General features: G+C 28.9%; 1 protein-coding gene across 1 annotated transcript in view; it reads left to right on the forward strand.

Annotated features, from left to right (window-relative positions):
• The window catches only part of LOC117178479 (ATP-binding cassette sub-family C member Sur-like), a 115,597-nt gene that overhangs the window by 57,083 nt on the left and 41,124 nt on the right, over positions 1-17,390 (forward strand). The window contains exons 22-31 of the mRNA XM_033369905.1: positions 34-257; positions 2,688-2,909; positions 3,460-3,641; positions 6,507-6,678; positions 7,341-7,581; positions 9,761-9,888; positions 10,054-10,241; positions 10,337-10,440; positions 12,568-12,764; positions 12,898-13,045. Coding sequence (XP_033225796.1) covers positions 34-257; positions 2,688-2,909; positions 3,460-3,641; positions 6,507-6,678; positions 7,341-7,581; positions 9,761-9,888; positions 10,054-10,241; positions 10,337-10,440; positions 12,568-12,764; positions 12,898-13,045 — 1,806 coding nt within the window. The remainder of the gene's footprint in view (positions 1-33; positions 258-2,687; positions 2,910-3,459; positions 3,642-6,506; positions 6,679-7,340; positions 7,582-9,760; positions 9,889-10,053; positions 10,242-10,336; positions 10,441-12,567; positions 12,765-12,897; positions 13,046-17,390) is intronic.

Raw genomic sequence — 17,390 nt, forward strand, 5'->3', positions numbered from 1 at the left:
CTTTGGTATATTTAAACTTTCTTATAATTTTAGAAAATATTGACCAATTGGAAAAGGAAGATAGCCTATATGAGCAAGAAGCTAGTGGATTGGTTACCACGAAAGTTTGGCTGACATATTTTAAAGTGGGGGGAATTTTCCCAGGAATGACGTATGTTTTTTCTGCATTTGGCTGTCAAGCTCTTCGAGTCTGCACAGATTTATGGTTGAGTCGATGGACGGAACAGAATGATTATTCTGATGATAGCCATCTAAATGTATGCATAAAATTATCTTTAACTATATTATTTTTTTAAAAAACTGTTTTAATACAAAATGTAAGCCTTCTGAAAGTTCGATTTTGAAGTCAAATTTTAAATAATCGATTTGAAATTGAAAACATTTTGTCTGAAAGAATTTTGATTTAGATTGCAACATTTTTAGTTTGAAGGATTTGTAAACGATTTTTAATGGAATGCTTTCAAAATTAATTTAAAATACTGATAATAAATTATCAACTTTATGCCTTAAGAATGAGAAGATTTTAGAACTAAGCATTAAAAAATTTATTTTTTAAAATATTTGATTTGAAGATTTCAAGAATAAATAGTAACTTTAAATAGGATGTTACAAAATAAAACGATTTGAAATTAAAAAGTTCAAAATTTTGTTGCTTAAAATCAAAATAGACAAAAATAGAACTACCTGAAAGTGTCATTTCAGTAATTCAGTAACTGCTTTTAATTTTGAATGCTTACAATTTTATGGCTCTAAATTTTCATGTTAAATGCTGCATTTTCAATGTTTCTCTTTCATAATTTTTAACTTTGCAATTGGAATTTAAATAATTAAATGTTGAAAAATATCATTAAAAATTTTAAAAATTTAGATTTGTAAAAGATTTCAATTCACTGAAAATAATTTAAATTTTTAAAGGTTTGAGTATTCAAAAGTTTTCATAGCACACTTCTTGGTAATTAAACATTCTTCCGTTCTAAACGAAGTTCGGGTTCCTTTAATTTTCAATGCTCTTACTGAAATTATTTTGATTTTTAATGCTTCTCATTTAAAATTTCTTTATTTTGAATGTTTTTAGAATAATGCTATTTAAAGGTATAGAATTGAACATTTTTCCATTTGGAATGGTAAAAATGACGATGAAATGATTTTTTGACCTTGGAAAAAATTTTCTAACCAATTTTAATGCTAAATTCTATAATATTTTTCGTTAAAAATATAGAATTATAAATGCTTAGACTTTAAAAAATTCATTTTCAAGTTGTTTTCAACTAAAAAATGTTAAAATTCATAAGTTTTCAATTTTAAATCATTCAGTTGGAACGCTTTTGATTAGAAATAATACAATTTCAATTCCCTTGAATGTTAAACGATCCAGTTTCGCAAGATTTTTGTCTGAAATTATTCAATTTTTAACTTTTGGAATTATCCTATTTCCACAATTGTAAAGCAAAATCATTTAATTTCGAGATTTTTCGATGTAGATAGATTATGATTTAAAATGTTTCAATTTTGGACACTTTTAATTTCATATGGTTGAATTTTAGACTATAAACTCAGAACTTATACAAGTACAGTTCCTTTTCATTCCATTCGAAATATTGCCATTTTTTGAAAAGTTTACCTAATCTAAAAGTGTTTGATTTAGAACGTTTTCAATTCAAAATCGTTTATCATATATTTTTTAAATTTCCACCGCTTAAAATTCGAGTGTTATTAATTATTGTGTAAAAAATTTGAAAGATTCCTAATATTCAATTTTTTTAATAATTGATTTTAAGATTGTTTTCATTTTCAATGTTAGGAAATAAAATTGCAAAATGCATTTTCTCCTGGTTATAGAATAAAACTTTTAACCCCGTATGGTTTTACGCTGCAAGATTTTCAAATTTATATTATTTTTCTTTTGAACCAATCTATTCAAATGATTAAATTTTCGAAAGAGAAGAAGAAACAATATAACAATTCATAAATTTCGAAAATTGCTGAGACATCCTATATGAAAAATTTAAGTAATAAAAGATTTTTTCAACAAATTGAGGTAAAAATTGCTTGGCCTCAATTAAAAGAACTCTCAAAATATTCATAAGCAAACCCTGCTGATTGAATCGAATCTTGAGTGCAGTGTCTCTATTTAAAAAATTAATTTAGGATTGAAATGAAATCCAATTTCTTATGAATGTTTTTATGCAACGAAATCAAATCATAAATAAAAATTCAAGATTCATAATTAGATTTTCAAACTACCTCCTTTCCGGCTCATTAGGTGTTGATATAATTAAAAATAATGTTGATAAAAATGTTAATAATAACTTTATAATGACAATTGATTTTTTGTTTGTTTAATAATAATGTTGTTCGGGGTTCGATCCCTGAGCTGGTACCCTTAGAAATTTTTCTGTTTACTTTTACGGAGCTTCTGGTGGTTTGGATCCCACCTTAAACTGTAGGTACCCCCATAATTCACTTAGCTGTAACCCCTACCGTGAATGCCGGGGTAAGGAAACCAGGCTTTGTCCAGTATGTCAAATTAGACATAATGCTCTTATCAGACTACTTTATTGTAATACAAAAATGCATTTAAAATACAAATAAAAAATTTTGGACTGACCATTTTATTAAGTTTGAGCGAAAAATGAACATCCTGATTTTATGTTGATATTAAATTAAGCCTGTAATTAAAATTGCAGATGATTTTCTACTGTAAATTATACATAGTATTATCAATTTGCTCCATTGTCTTATATGCAATTTGCAATGGAGCTGGACAATGGGTTGGAGCGAGAGCTCGAAGACAACTTCATCTGGAGGCTATTTCAGGGCTTCTTAGAGCTCCTTTGTCATTTTTTGAACAAACACCTGATGGAATAATTCTTAATAGGTTCAGTGCAGACATGGGTGTTATTGACAAGGTACAAAAACTGAAAAATAAATATATTAAAGCATAAAGATTTGATAAATTACTGCAGTACCTATGGATAGTATCAAAACACAAATCTATTAAAAAGTAGCCTTGACTTTGAAAGGTAATAACACCGTCCAGAATATAAATATAAATATTTTTATAATACCATTAAAAATATGATTAAATTCTTCGTTAAATAAGCCCTAAATATAGTAATTTGGCATTGTGGGTACTGAATTATCAAGTGAGAAAGAAAAAAACAAAGTTCCGATTCTTAAGGAATTTTCTACATCAACCTTAACATTTGGCAGGAACTAGGAAAATTTTGAGTTTTTACAAACATATTTTAAATTTGGCCAAATAACTCGAACTAAGGCTCATTCAATGCAGAATTTAATCAGCTTTCCAAAGGGTTTTTTAATGTATTTTTATCTATATTCTGGGCGGCGCTATTAATTTTCAAAGTTAAAGCTTAATTTTAATAGGTCATCTGGCTGCGGCCCAATACTGTCAGTCGGTATCGTAATAATTAATTCTAATACCATTATATTTTTCAGAAACTATCAATAGCTGTTCAACGTCTGACTTCTTTTATTTTACTTTGCGCCTCAGCCATGCTGGTCAATATAGCAATTTCACCCTGGTTTCTTATTCCTGCTATCCCAACCTGTGGGATTTATTATCTCCTACAGAGATTCTACAGGCGTAGTGCTAGAGAACTCCAAAGATTAGATGGAAGGTGAACTATGGATTTTTTAAATATATTATTATAATTTAGAATAGCATATATGAATCTGTTAGTTTTTTTTGTAATTAGGAAAGGGACCGTACTTAAATTACGTAACAACACGGGGGGGGGGGGGGGGGGGGGGGGGGGGGGGGTCCTGGCAATTTGTTAGGATTTTGTTACGATAGGGAGGAGGGGTCCTTCACTCATTTCCGAAATTTTTGCAAATTCATAAAAACTTTCTCCTGAAGATTATATTTTTAAATTAAAATTATTTCTTGAAAAAAAGATCCTACTCCATCTTCACTCCATTGGGAATTGAAGAACAAAACTTCTGATTTCCGGTCAGGTGATTTTCCAATTAAGCTATTAGAGGGATCAGAATAAGAACTCTTAATTCAAGAAAATAACGCTAATTTTTAGCTAGGTGTTAATGGTACAAGTAATTATTTTAAAATTTTAAAAATGTTTATTATTATTTTATTATTATTTTTAATTATTAATTTAAAAATTTTAAAATAAGTAATTATATTTTTAGTTATAAATTGTATTATTTGGTTTCAAATTTAACAATTTTCTTAAAAAGACATCCTTTTTAGTTGAAAAATCCACTTTTTTTTTAATTCGTCTTTTTTGGCTTAAAGATTCAGCTCTTTTCATAGAACATTAAACTTTTGTTTCAAATTCATATTTTGTTGCTGCTAAGTCAAGTGAAATCTTTTTAGATAAAAATTCAACACTTTTTTTTCAAAATTTGTCTTTCATTTAAAAGTTCACCTGTTTGAGTAGAATTTAAGTTTTTCTGGAACAAAAATGCAACTTTTTGGTTGAAAATTTAACAATCTTGTTAGCAAGTCATGCTTTTTGGTTAAAAATTCGACTATTTAGCAGAAAATTAACTTGTTTATAATTCATATTTTGGTGTTTAAATGTCTAATGGAATCTTCTTTGGATGAAAATTGAAATATTTTTTTTTAATTCATCTGTTTTAGAACAAATGTTATCTTTCTTCAATAAAAATGCAACTGTTCGGTTAAAAATTCAAACACTCTCTTGAAAGTTTGTCTTTTTCATTTTTAAATTCACCTGCTTTAGCAGAAATTACATCTTTAATCGATAAAAATGCAACTATTTGGTTGAAAATTCTGCAGTTTTGTTTAAAATTTAAATATTTGGTCTTGAAAAATGATCTTAAATTTTTGCTGGACCAAAGTTCAACTTAAAAAAATGTGTCGTTTGTTATTGAAATTTCATCTGTTTTATTACAAATTTAATCTTTTTTGAATAAAAATGTAACTATAAGATAGTAATTAGAAAATTTTTTCATTTGTTTGAAATGCATATTTTGATCTTGAAAAGTCAACTGGAATCTTTTTCGGATGAAAATTTAACTAATTACAAAAAAATTAATAAAAATCTATCCGTTTTAAGAGAAATTCCATCTTTTTGGGATAAAAATGCAACTATTTGTAGAGAATTCAACAATTTTCTTAAGAAGTCATTCATTGTGGTAAAAAATTCTAGTTTTTTGGATAAAGAGTTTATTTTTTTTGTGTACGGTGAGAAATTTCGGGAGAATAATTCACGGCACTACTACTTGATTTTATTAGGCTTTGGCACGAGAACTAAGATCTCGGAACCCTTGCTTTTAAAGCATAGGTCTCGATGTTCTAGACGTAAGGCCACGCCCCTTCGCTTTCAGTTCTCTAATTCTATGCTTTTAGATCACAGAGTCCGAGACTTTAAATCACGTAAAAATTGTACCTCCAAAATCACGTGCTTCCGTGAATTAATCTCTTGAAATTTCTCTCCACGAAGAAATGTATTTCCTGTTTAAATATTCATATTTTGATCCTAAAATAACTTTTTTTTTATGAAAATGCAACGTTTTGATTAAAAATTCTTTTTCTTTGCTTGAGTTTTCAACTACCTTTGTTGAAAGACTTCGTTGAATAAATTTGTTAAAAAATCATTTTTTTTCTTGAAGATTTGTATTTTTAGTTGGAACTTCATCGTTTTGGTTAAAATTTTAACTTTTTTGTTAAAAAATAATCTTTTTAATTCATAATTTCACTATGCGGGTAAAAGTTAAACTTTATTGTTAAAATTTTATTTTCTCAGTTTAAAATTAATTTTTTAACTGAAAATTTAACTTTTCGCTTTTTATTAAGATTGATCTTTTTTAGTTGAAAATTATCCTCTTTGTTTATTAAAAAAATCATTTTCTTGGTTTTAAATTTCATATTTGTTGGGTAAAAAAGCATTAGTTTAATGGGAAATTATTTTTTTGCTGAAAAGTCATATTTTGGTTTGAAAATCCAATTTTTCTAAAGAAAATTCGTCTTTTGGCTTGGAGGTTCAACGATTTAGACAAACTTTTATATCTTTCTTAAGTGAAAAATCATTATTTGTTGAATATTCGTTTTTTGGTTTCAAAACATTTTTTTGTGTAAATTTCATCTTTTTGATTGAAATATAAACTATGACACTTTTTTGATTAGAATTGATCTTTTTAGCTTAAAAAGTCATCTATTATGTTCAAAATTTAATTATTTTGTTGAAAATTCAAGTATTTTATTAAAAAGTCATATTTTCAAGTAGACAATAGATTTTTTTTATTTAAAACAAGTCAATAAATTTGAAAATTTGTTTCTAAAATACTTTTTTATTCCATTTATAAAAGATTATATGTTAAAAATATCGCAAGAATAAAATGCTGTTATTTGAATATTAATGATCAAGGAAAATAAAAAATCAGTCAAAGAAAAATCAGATTACTTTTGAAAATGAAATTCTCGGACAGCCTGCCTAATTCTACTAGCAATGACTGGCAAAACGTAATTTCAGTACGGCCCCAAACTTACTATCTTATTTCAGTTCCAGAGGACCTTTGTCTGCTCATTTTTCTGAGACACTAGCTGGACTTTCAACAATAAGAGCTTCGAGGCAACAAACTCGTTTTATTAACCGAATGTTTCAGCATTTGGATGCAAACACAAATGCATTCTTGATATTAAACACAAGTAGTAGATGGCTAGGGATCGCTTTGGTAATTATAAACCTTTATATTTTTAGTGTCTATGTGAGACTCGCGAAAACTATATATTCTCTTTTGCAACTCCTACATTTGTGGGAATTTTTTATTTAAAAAACCTGCTTCCAATAATAAGTCTAAATAGTATCAATGGAAGATATTGTTGAAGAGAAGGAGAAGAGGCAGGAATAGAGACCGATCTACTTTCACCCTTGACCCTTGACCCTTGACCCTTGACATGACATTTCACCTTTGAACCTTTGAAATTGAACTCTGACCTATCACCCTGACCTCTGACATTTAATCTCTGACCTTTGGAATATGATATTGACCTATTCTCTTTCACCCTTGATTTCTTGTTACTCAACTTTTTCTTCTGACGTTTTACGCCTGTTTTTTTCCATCCAGACTCCAACACGACTTCTCACTTGTGATCTTTATCACTGACCTTTCACCTTTGATCTGTTACACTTAATCTCTGATATTTGATCTCTGATATTTGATCTATCACCTGTCAGATATTAATTTTGACTTTTTAACTTTGAATTTTGACCTTTGGGTCCAACTCCTCTAAAACTTTTTTCTTCTAATATTTTTTTCTGCATTCTTTTACTCTTCCTTTAGATTTTTTTTATTTCATTGACTTTGATGATCTCTTTATCAATTCCTTATTTTAGGATTACTTAGGAGCAGTGATCGTCATAGGAGCAATTTTTGCAGCTTTGAGATCAGCAAAGTCCTATCCCAATCAGATAACTCCAGCCTTGGTAGGCCTGGCAATCAATTACACTTTACTTGTACCAATTTATTTGAACTGGGTCGTGAAGTTTATCTCAGAAATCGAAATGTATATGGGCAGTGTTGATCGAATAAGTTCCTTCACTAGAATTCCCCCAGAAAATGATGAAGATAGTATAGGTAATAATAAAGGAAATTAAATAGGGGAAACCAGTATGAGGTGGATAGAAAAAGTCTTCAAGTGGGACAATTTATAAATGGTGAACAAGTGGATAATGTATTATATATCAAATCAAAGATGGAACTTCTAAAGCATTAATTTCAAAGATAGCAATGTCATTACAGAAATGATATTAGACATTCATTCCATATTTTATAGATTTTTAGCACATTTCAATTTTAAGCAGATGGTACTCTTCTGGTACAAAGTGATTATTCACATTCAAAACCTTTATTTTTACTTCTTGAAGGACATTGCGTATAATTTCATGAAACAGTATTTCAAAACTGTTATTGAAAAACATTTTTTCACTCAGACAGTGATTATGTCTTAATACATTATAAAAATTGTGCAGTCATTGCTAACAACTATAATAGACAAAACATACAAATATTGGGAGCGTGCATTAATCTTGAGGGATTTTTTTTGTAAAATTGCGCGTTTATTTAAAAAAAAAGTGTTTATCCAGTTGATCATTAAAGTATTGTCCATCGCTAGCCACTACTTTCTCCCATCTTTCTGGCAGTATATGGATACCACTTCAGAAGAACGATTCATCTTTTGAAGTTATACACGAATCGACCCATTTTTGGGCAGCCTCATAAGAAGTGAATCGTTGCTAAGGCAGACCATGAGACATGGATCAGAAGAGGTGGTAATCAAACAGCGCGATGTTTGAAGAATACGGTGGGTAGGGTAGAACTTCCCAAATCAGCTGTCCTTTAATGTTCGGCTCGATCGCATTTGTTGTTTTCGATAACGGTTACGTGAGCCGACATCTTTAATGCTGCAAAAGCTATGCTGTTTACACTTCGGCGAAACAACGCCTAATGAAAACTAAGGCCACATGATGGGGTTTCGACATGCATATAATAAGGATATGCCTCGATGCGATTTATTACAAATAAGGCCATCTCTTAAAAATATCTCAAAATTATTACACGCTCCCATAATTTTATCTGCTTTCCCGGTAAAAAGGAGTTGATTGAAACGCGTAGATTGGCATTAAAAAATGAACATTTCAATGCCTTTAAATGCGTACAAATTGGCCTATGAGTTTATGCCATTTAATGCCATTTAATGATACTCGGCGAACCGCCAAATTGTACGCCATGCAATGACCTTCACGAGCCAAGTATAGAACCGTGTCAATTCCATTTAATCCTGTCTACAAAATATTGAATAGAATCAATGCCGGTCAATGCGATTTAATTATTTTTTGGACAAAAATGCAATTGGTTCGTATTTAAAGGAATTGGCATATCCATTTTCCCTAATGCCAATCTATGCATGCACTTATTTATTTCAAAGTAAATCGCCTAATCTGCTAACAAATTATTCACCTTTTACCGAATGACACTTCATATGAAAACGTGTAAAATATGTTTTTGATGGAAACTAAGGGAATTAATCATCAGACAATATTAAAGACCAAAGTTTGAAAGAATCGAAGGAACTTTTAAAAGAATAGTGAAAGAAACTTAATTCCTCAAAAAATGACAATCTGTAATCGTAATCTTAACACTCAAAAAATTTTATAAATTAAAAATAATCACACAAAGCACCTTCAGAAAACTACAAGTTATATTTTTAACCCTATAAAAATATTCTATAATGCCCAAAAACGAACCCTTTCACTTTTACCTGAAGACATTCCAAGTTCTTCAACGAAAAACATTTTTAAACATTTATAGGTTGGAAATAATCAGAAAACTCGCCTTCAAAAAAGCATAAATTTATTTTCAACCCCATAATATAATTTTGAACTCCTGAAAACCACTTCTACCACTTTTACCTGAACAAGTCCCAAATTTTTCTCGACAAGACACTCAAAGCTTTAAAAATAATGACAGGAGTCACCTTCAGAAACCCCAAGTTATATTTTCAAACTCGTGATAATATTTGACGATCCCTGAAAACCACTCAAAATTGATTTTTTTTTGCGCACACCCGGATATGCGAGTGTATACAAGGATTAAGGTACATTCATTTTTTTCCATTATTCAGTTCCTACTCGCATCTACATCGTACTGGTTTCCCCTATATTTCACAAAAATATTTTTAGATCCAAGAATTCTAGGAATATATTCTTGAAGATAATAGAATATTCTTAAATTGAATTGTACTTTTCGAATCCAGATCAAATTATTCCAGCCGATTGGCCCAGGAACGGACAGGTTGTTTTTGATAATGCATCACTCAGATATGATATTCGACGAATTCCTGTAGTTACGAATCTTGACCTTTCCATACCAGCAGGAACGAAGGTAACATACTTTTATTTAAAAATTTTTTCATAGAAAAGCGGACTTACAAAATATGAAATATGTATCTTAAAATTAATTTTACGGCTTTGGAGAATAATTAAATCATACGAATATTTCTACGACAGCTTTGATTAAAATTTGATATCAATAATTTTATATTATCAGCTAGGAATTTGTGGAAGAACAGGAAGCGGGAAATCTACAACTGCGATGGCCGTTTTTCGTCTGATGGAGATTTCTCAAGGTCGAATTCTCATCGATGGATTTGATATTCGAAAAGTCCCTCTTCAAATTTTGCGATCGAGGCTTTCTGTGATTCCTCAGGACGTTATAATCTTCAGTGGAACAATCAGGTTGATTTTATAAATTACCATTTCTTTAATAAAATAAATCAAATATTTACAATTTAATAATTGGGTAATTTTCTGAAACTAAATTATAATTTCAGAGAAAATTTGGATCCCTTTTCTGAATACACTGATGATGAATTATGGTCAGCTTTGGAACTGGCTCAGATGAAAAATGTTGTTTCCTCTTATCCAGACGGTTTGAGTAAGTCAAAGAGACTTTTTAACTTAATAATTATTATCTATTCAATATATTCTAAGATTACGTAATGTTGAAAAAAATAGAAATATCTCATTGCACTTTTAATCAATATTTAAGGCAAAAATAAAGTGTTTATATAATAGTGCAAAAAAAGAAAAATAGGAGGAAATCGCAGCAGTAATGGACACGCATATTAACAATTATTAGAGGCCGTTCAAAAACTACGTTACACTCTTAAGAGAGGGGGGTTAATGCTTGAAAAAATTTAAATGATTGATTTTTTAATGATTATTTTTAAGTTTTATTTAATTTTTATCTATTCTAATTTTTTAAATATATTTTATTTATTTATTTTTTATATTTTATTTCATTTTTAATGATTATTTAAAATGCTTCCCCCCATTTTCCTTTTTATCCTTTTTTTTAGAATTCCCCTCTTAACCTCTGTTTTCAAGAAACTTACACTTCTTTATCAAAAATTTATTTTTTCACTTAAAGATCTATCTCTTTGTTTGAAATGTTGTTTTTAAAAATTAAATTTTCAAATTGGAAATTTAACTATTTAATTATTGGTTGGAAAACGATCATTTTTATTTAAATATTCAACAATGTGGTTGTAAAAATATATATATTTGGTTAAAAATTTATGTATTTTGTTGTAAATTTATCTCTTTTGTTAAAAAAATAATCTTCATGATTAAAAATTAAAAATAACTGACTGAACGTTGATCTACTTGGTTAAAAATTCGTTTTATTAGTTGAAGATCTATCTCTTTGGTTCAAAATAAGTATTTTTTTTCGTTTTAAAATTAATTTTTTAACGTGCAAAATTAACTGTTCCGTTCTTAGTGAAAAATTACTAGTTTTTAGTTGAAAATTCAACGGTGGGTGGGAAATAACTCACGCTTTTCTTTGTTCACGTCTGAGTGGCAACCGCAGACCCCGCGCTTCCCTCGCAGCTTCTGATACGCCTAGCTGCGGCGCGGCGTCAATTCTCGGAAGGGCTATAGAAGGGGAGGATATTGAAGGGTTTCATTGTATTTAGTTGAAAGTGGAAATACTTTGTTAAAAATAAATTTTATTAGTTGAAAATTCATCTCTTTAATTGAAGATTCAATTATTTTGTTGAAAATTCGTCTTTTTTGTTAAAAGTAAATATTTTTAACTGAAAGTTTATTTGTTTTATTATTAGTTAAAAATTGATCGGTTTTAGTTGAGAATATAACGAGAATCTAAAATTCGTATGTTTTAATCTAAAAATTATTCTTCTCAAATGAAAATACAATTATTTACTCAAAAGTGGAAACACCAACTTAAAAAATCATTTTATTAGTTGAAGATCCATCTCTTTAGTTAAAGATTTAATTATTTTGTTGAAAATTCGTTTTTTGTTTTGTTCGAAAATTAATTTCCATAACTGAAAGTTCAACGATTCCATTATTAATTGGAAATTTATCGTTTTTAGTTGAGAATTTATCAATTAGATTGACAATTGATGTATTTTGTTGTAAATTCAAATTTTTTTGGTTGTGGCATATGCCTCCAACTTCGAAACCTATACTTTAAAAGCAAGGGTTCCGAGATCTTAGTTCTCGCGCTAACGGGTAATAAAATTAAGAACATATGCCGTGAATTAATCTTCCAAAATTTTTGTCCGTATAGAAGAACGAAGATACATCTCTTTTTTTTTTTAATTCGACTATTCTGTTAGAAATTCTTTTTTTTTTAATAAACGTTTTCAGCCGTAAATTTAACTATTACCTTTTTGGTTAGAAATTGAGAAATTGATTATTTTTATTTAAAAATCAACTATTTGTTTGAAAATTTATGTATTTTGTAGTGAATTCGTCTTTTTCGCTAGAAAATTATTCTTCTTGATAAAAAATGTAACTGCATTCTTGGTTGAAAATTCAAATATTTGGTTAATGTTTTAACTAATTAGTCTAAATCTTGTTTTAACAACTAGCATTTTGGGCTGTGAAGTCTGTTTAAATATTATGTTTGTATTTTTTGTTGTACATTTTAGGCATTTATCAAATGCAATAAAAGAATTACACAAGGGCGGGGGGGGGGCGAGTTTTTAATTTATTATTTTGTATTATTTATAGTTATTTTGTTTATTTTCTCTAGATCTTGAAGTAAGAGAAGGAGGGGAAAATTTTTCATCTGGGCAACTGCAGTTAATAAATATGGCTCGGGCAGCTCTTAAAAAATCTTCTTTAATAGTGCTTGATGAAGCAACTAGCGCTTTAGATTCTTCTACTGAAAAATCTTTGCTTCAAACAGCTGCAGTGGTATTTAAGGACAAAACTGTTATCACCATCGCGGTGAGTTTTGAATCAGTCTTGTTTTTAAAAATGGATATAATATTAATTGATAAATTAATATCGGCACTTATTGTTTAAAAATTGTTGTTAAAAAAGTGTTGGCTCAAATTTTTTAAGTATTTTAATTTTTCAGCACCGAGTTGTTTCGTTGCTAGCCTGTGACAGAATTCTTGTCTTTGAAGACGGAAAAGTGGTGGAAGATGGTTCACCAACAGATCTTATGCAACGACCTATGGGATTTTTTTCAGCGATGCTGAGATCTGCTGAAGATGTAGATGAAACTTCATAGGATTATTTAAAACTTTCGTAAAAAGAGGAATAGATTTTCCACAAAAAGCAATACAAATTCCAAAACTATTTGTATAAAAATTATATGTGTGTGTGTGTATATATATATATATATATATATATGGTAAAGTAATTTATAACTTTAAAGTAAGGAAATGAAGTGAACATTCTTTAAAATTCTTCAAGAATTCCAATGAAATAATAATACATTTCCATATTACGTTTAGTGTCATAGATTCTCAGAATTTCCAATATGTTTTTAGAACTCGTAGATTATAAAATTATACTATTGAATGTGAGATTTTCTTATTTATAACAATTAATTGTATTATTATAGTTTTTAAAGTAATTTACATATCCTATTTGTACATAAATATATAATAGCATTAATTAAAAAAATTGTGAATATAAATTTAAAAATGCTATATGAGTAATTTTAATTAAAGTTTTATATCTAAAGATATACTAAGGAATTAAATATAGATTTTTATTGTTTATTTATATATCAATACTGCCTGCTATTTTTCTACTGCAGATAAGGTATTTTTAAGGGTACAAGAATACAATATTAATATGATAAAGTAATTTTCGTTTTCATTTCTCACGAAATTGTCATTAAATATATATTGAACTCTTACTGTTTTCCTCTGGAAAATATTTTAATATGAAAAGTGTATCTTTTTATACAGACATCAATAAAAAACGTGTCGATTTTTAAATAATAATTGAAGCATTCTAATTATAATAGCTCTTTTACCCCGAAAGAAATAATTATAGTTACATAAATCTGCATTAAAAAATAATAGAAACGTATTTCTTTATCTGCGGAAAAACGCTTTAATGGGGTAGCCAGGTTTGAAATTTTCAAAAAATCGAATTTTTTTCTTTTTCAGTCCATATGTAACCTTAGAAATAAGGTAGAAACCCTTTTTGACTTCAGAGCGTATCAGAAGTGGCCGAAAAATGAATTGCTTCGAAAGGCCTCGAGCGGTCGGAACGCACAATTTTTCGTACCTCAAACTTCAAACGCGTTTATCTGGAAACGCGTTTTTTTGGGGTCGTCGCCACGATTCCAGCCGATCTACTGGGCCGATTTCAGTTAAATTTTGTTTGAAAATAATCAGAAAAGACTTGGCTATCGCATGAACCTCGGCCTTGATTCTTCATTAATGTTTATTAACAATTTGATATAGTTAATGTTTAAAAAAATTGAAAGAAAACGAAAAATCACAAAAACTTTCACAATTTGTTTATTAATTAATATTTTTTTAATTGAGGTTCATGCTATAGCCTATATACAGGGTGGACACGCTGGGGCTTACATACATGGCGAGTTGAATGCTAGTCGAATTGCATAACAGCAGGGGAGAAGCCATTATGCAGGGGTTTTTTCATATTTCGCGCCTTTAAAGTTTCATTCGGATCGGCCATTCGGTCAAGTCCGTGCATCTTCGGATCAAGTTTATGATAGTTTTCATGGTTGCGTTCGAAACTTCAAACGGATACAAGTGTCAAAACAATATAGGTTATGTGTTATATAGTAATAACAAATAATAAAAGTGTTTAAATAATAATGAAGTGGGACATGTGAACTGAGAAGTAAACGTCTTTTTTTCTGTGCCAATAACATTTTAGAATGGCTGCTGATTGACAAATACTATAAAATAGTAATTATATTATGCGCTTCCAGTGGGCTAAGAGTAAATGGTGTTTAACGCTTATTTTTACTACATAAAAAAGGTATGTTATGAATAGACAGGATATGTTTCAAATAAACTAAATGAAATATTACATGCGTAAACTTTAAATTGACATTGCCTACATTTACTGACAGCGATTAGGGCAAACAGATGAATCTGAACATAACCGTTTGAAGTTTCGAGCGCAACCATAGAAACTATCATAAACTTGATCCGAAGATGCACGGACTTGGCCGAATGGCCGATCCTGATGCAACTTGGCGCGAGATATGAAAATACCCCTTTATAATGGCTTCTCCCCTGCTGTTGTGCGATTCGGGTAGCATTCAACTCGCCATGTATGTAAGCCCCAGCGTGTCCACCCTGTATATATATGTGCTCTTTACAAAAAAATTTGTTTTTTGTGTTTCAGATGACGCAAAGTAGAAAAATCATGGCGACCGTTTTTCAACATAGCGTCATCAGATCGCCCAGAAATTGGCCGGATATTGATGAAAAATAAAAAATAATTTTTTTCCGTTAGTTAATACATGCCTTACGACATACTAAAAAGTTGTTAATGTTGAGTAAAAATAAATGACAGAAAAACGTTGTTGAAAAAAGGTCATTGAAACCTGGCTACCTCGTTAAGGAGTTCAAATCACCCTTTACAAATGGAGATGCCGGGTAACAATTTGATTGTTTCATGTACAACAACGTATTTTTTTAACATCACCAGTTATAAGAAATTGATTGAAATTAAATTGAAATTAGTTCAAAATTTAAATTTCCTTAATTTTATTAAAAAAAAAAGATAATGCGGGTAAACCACAGCAAACATGTTTATAATCATACAAAGATACCTAAAAGATCTAAATACAATCAAAACATTTAAAAAATAATATACTAACTGTAACTACTCTTGAACGCACCTAATGTTATTTTTGGTAATAATATGACATTTTTGCGCCCAAAACCAATTGGATAGCTTCTCTAACAATGAGGAAAGAAAAATAGCATTTTCCAGTACAATTAAGAAATTTGTAAAGGTGTAAACTGCCCCAAAATATAATTACAATGACAGAAAAAATGGTCGAATGAATCTAAATTCAAGTTAAAAATTCAAAAAACTGTATTTTATGCAACTGCACGGAAATAAGTTTACTTTTCACGTAATATGCAGTATTAACGAACGAAAATAAGTAATTACTTTTCAGTTTGCACAAATGTAACATTTATAAACTGTTTGGTTAAACTATTCAATTTTGTGGGGGAGGGGGGCTACACTTAACGATGTTTATTATATTTGTGACATAAGAATGTTGCCCCCTGAAATATGATTTTTTTCGGAAATCACGAAACACGTTAACTTCTTTTGTACATATTTATAAAATATATTTTATTTTTTTAAATTTGTTCTGCTTAGATTTAGAATGATTTGACCATCTTCTACAATAGTAATTCTAGTTGGGGGGGGGGGGGGGGGGGGGGGGGGGTAAACATTCATATTAACTCACGAAGTAAAATAAGTGCTTTCAACGGTAGTTAACCTCTGAAATATGTTGTTTTTTTTCTCGAAAATAGCAAAAGACGTAAATTTCTTTTCGTGCAATATTTTTTAGAATGATTTGTCTTGAATTAGGATTTAGTTGACCCTATTTGTAAAAATAGGTTCTGTGTCAAAAATTTAAAAAAAATTGCGTAAACTAGAGAAAATAGTTTAACAAAAAATACAACTTTCAAGATTTAGAGAATCGAACGCACTAGTTTCAACAATTATAGTAGAAAATAATTTGAAAAAATAAAACGTTTAGCCTGATCTAGTATTTTCAACTGACTCGAATTTATCTACAGATTTGGAAAAATCTGTCCTTATTGTTATAATCTTTTAAATTCTAATCTTTAAAAAAATTTCAACCGTTGCCTGCATTTTTTTAATTCTGAAAAATTTTAAAAAATGCCCTAAAATATTTCAGATTTTTCGTTGGCAATTTAAGAAATGGTTTGAAATATTTTGAAATCTTTTTAAATAATTTCTTAAAATTAATTTTGCAAAGTAAAAAACCATAAAAAATTTCAACAAGTTTTACTTATTATTAAATTGTTTTAAAATTTCTGAATATCCCTTAAACTTACTCAAATTTTCTCTGAAATTATGTAACATGACAAAATTGCAAATGTTTGCTTTAAAATCTCTTACAGCATTTTTTTATTTTAGGAAATAAGAAAACATATTTTAAAATCTTCAGAAATTAAAATTATTATTTGTATAAATAAAACATAAACCATTTTAAATGTTCCCAAAAAAGTAGACAAAAATTGTATCACTAAATCTTTCATAGTTATTAAAAAGCTTCTAATTTTTTTCGAATTCTTCAAAATAAGTTTTTGCCCATAATCTAATATTTCTTATATCTTTGAAAATGTGCGAAAGCTTACAAATATAGTGTGGATGTGAAATGTTAATAACAGAATTATTTCCCGTTATTAAACAATCATTCGCAATTTAAACTTTGTCTTCTATCAATAATGTTTATAAACATTTAGAAATACATTTTATGACGAAGTAAAATTATTTATTTAGAAATTTTGATATAAAAAGTTGATGGTGCTTTTTCATTCGTACATTAAAAATGTTATGTAATCGGGTAAAAACACC

Source organism: Belonocnema kinseyi, chromosome 8 (assembly GCF_010883055.1).
Source record: "Belonocnema kinseyi isolate 2016_QV_RU_SX_M_011 chromosome 8, B_treatae_v1, whole genome shotgun sequence".
NCBI lineage: Eukaryota > Metazoa > Arthropoda > Insecta > Hymenoptera > Cynipidae > Belonocnema > Belonocnema kinseyi.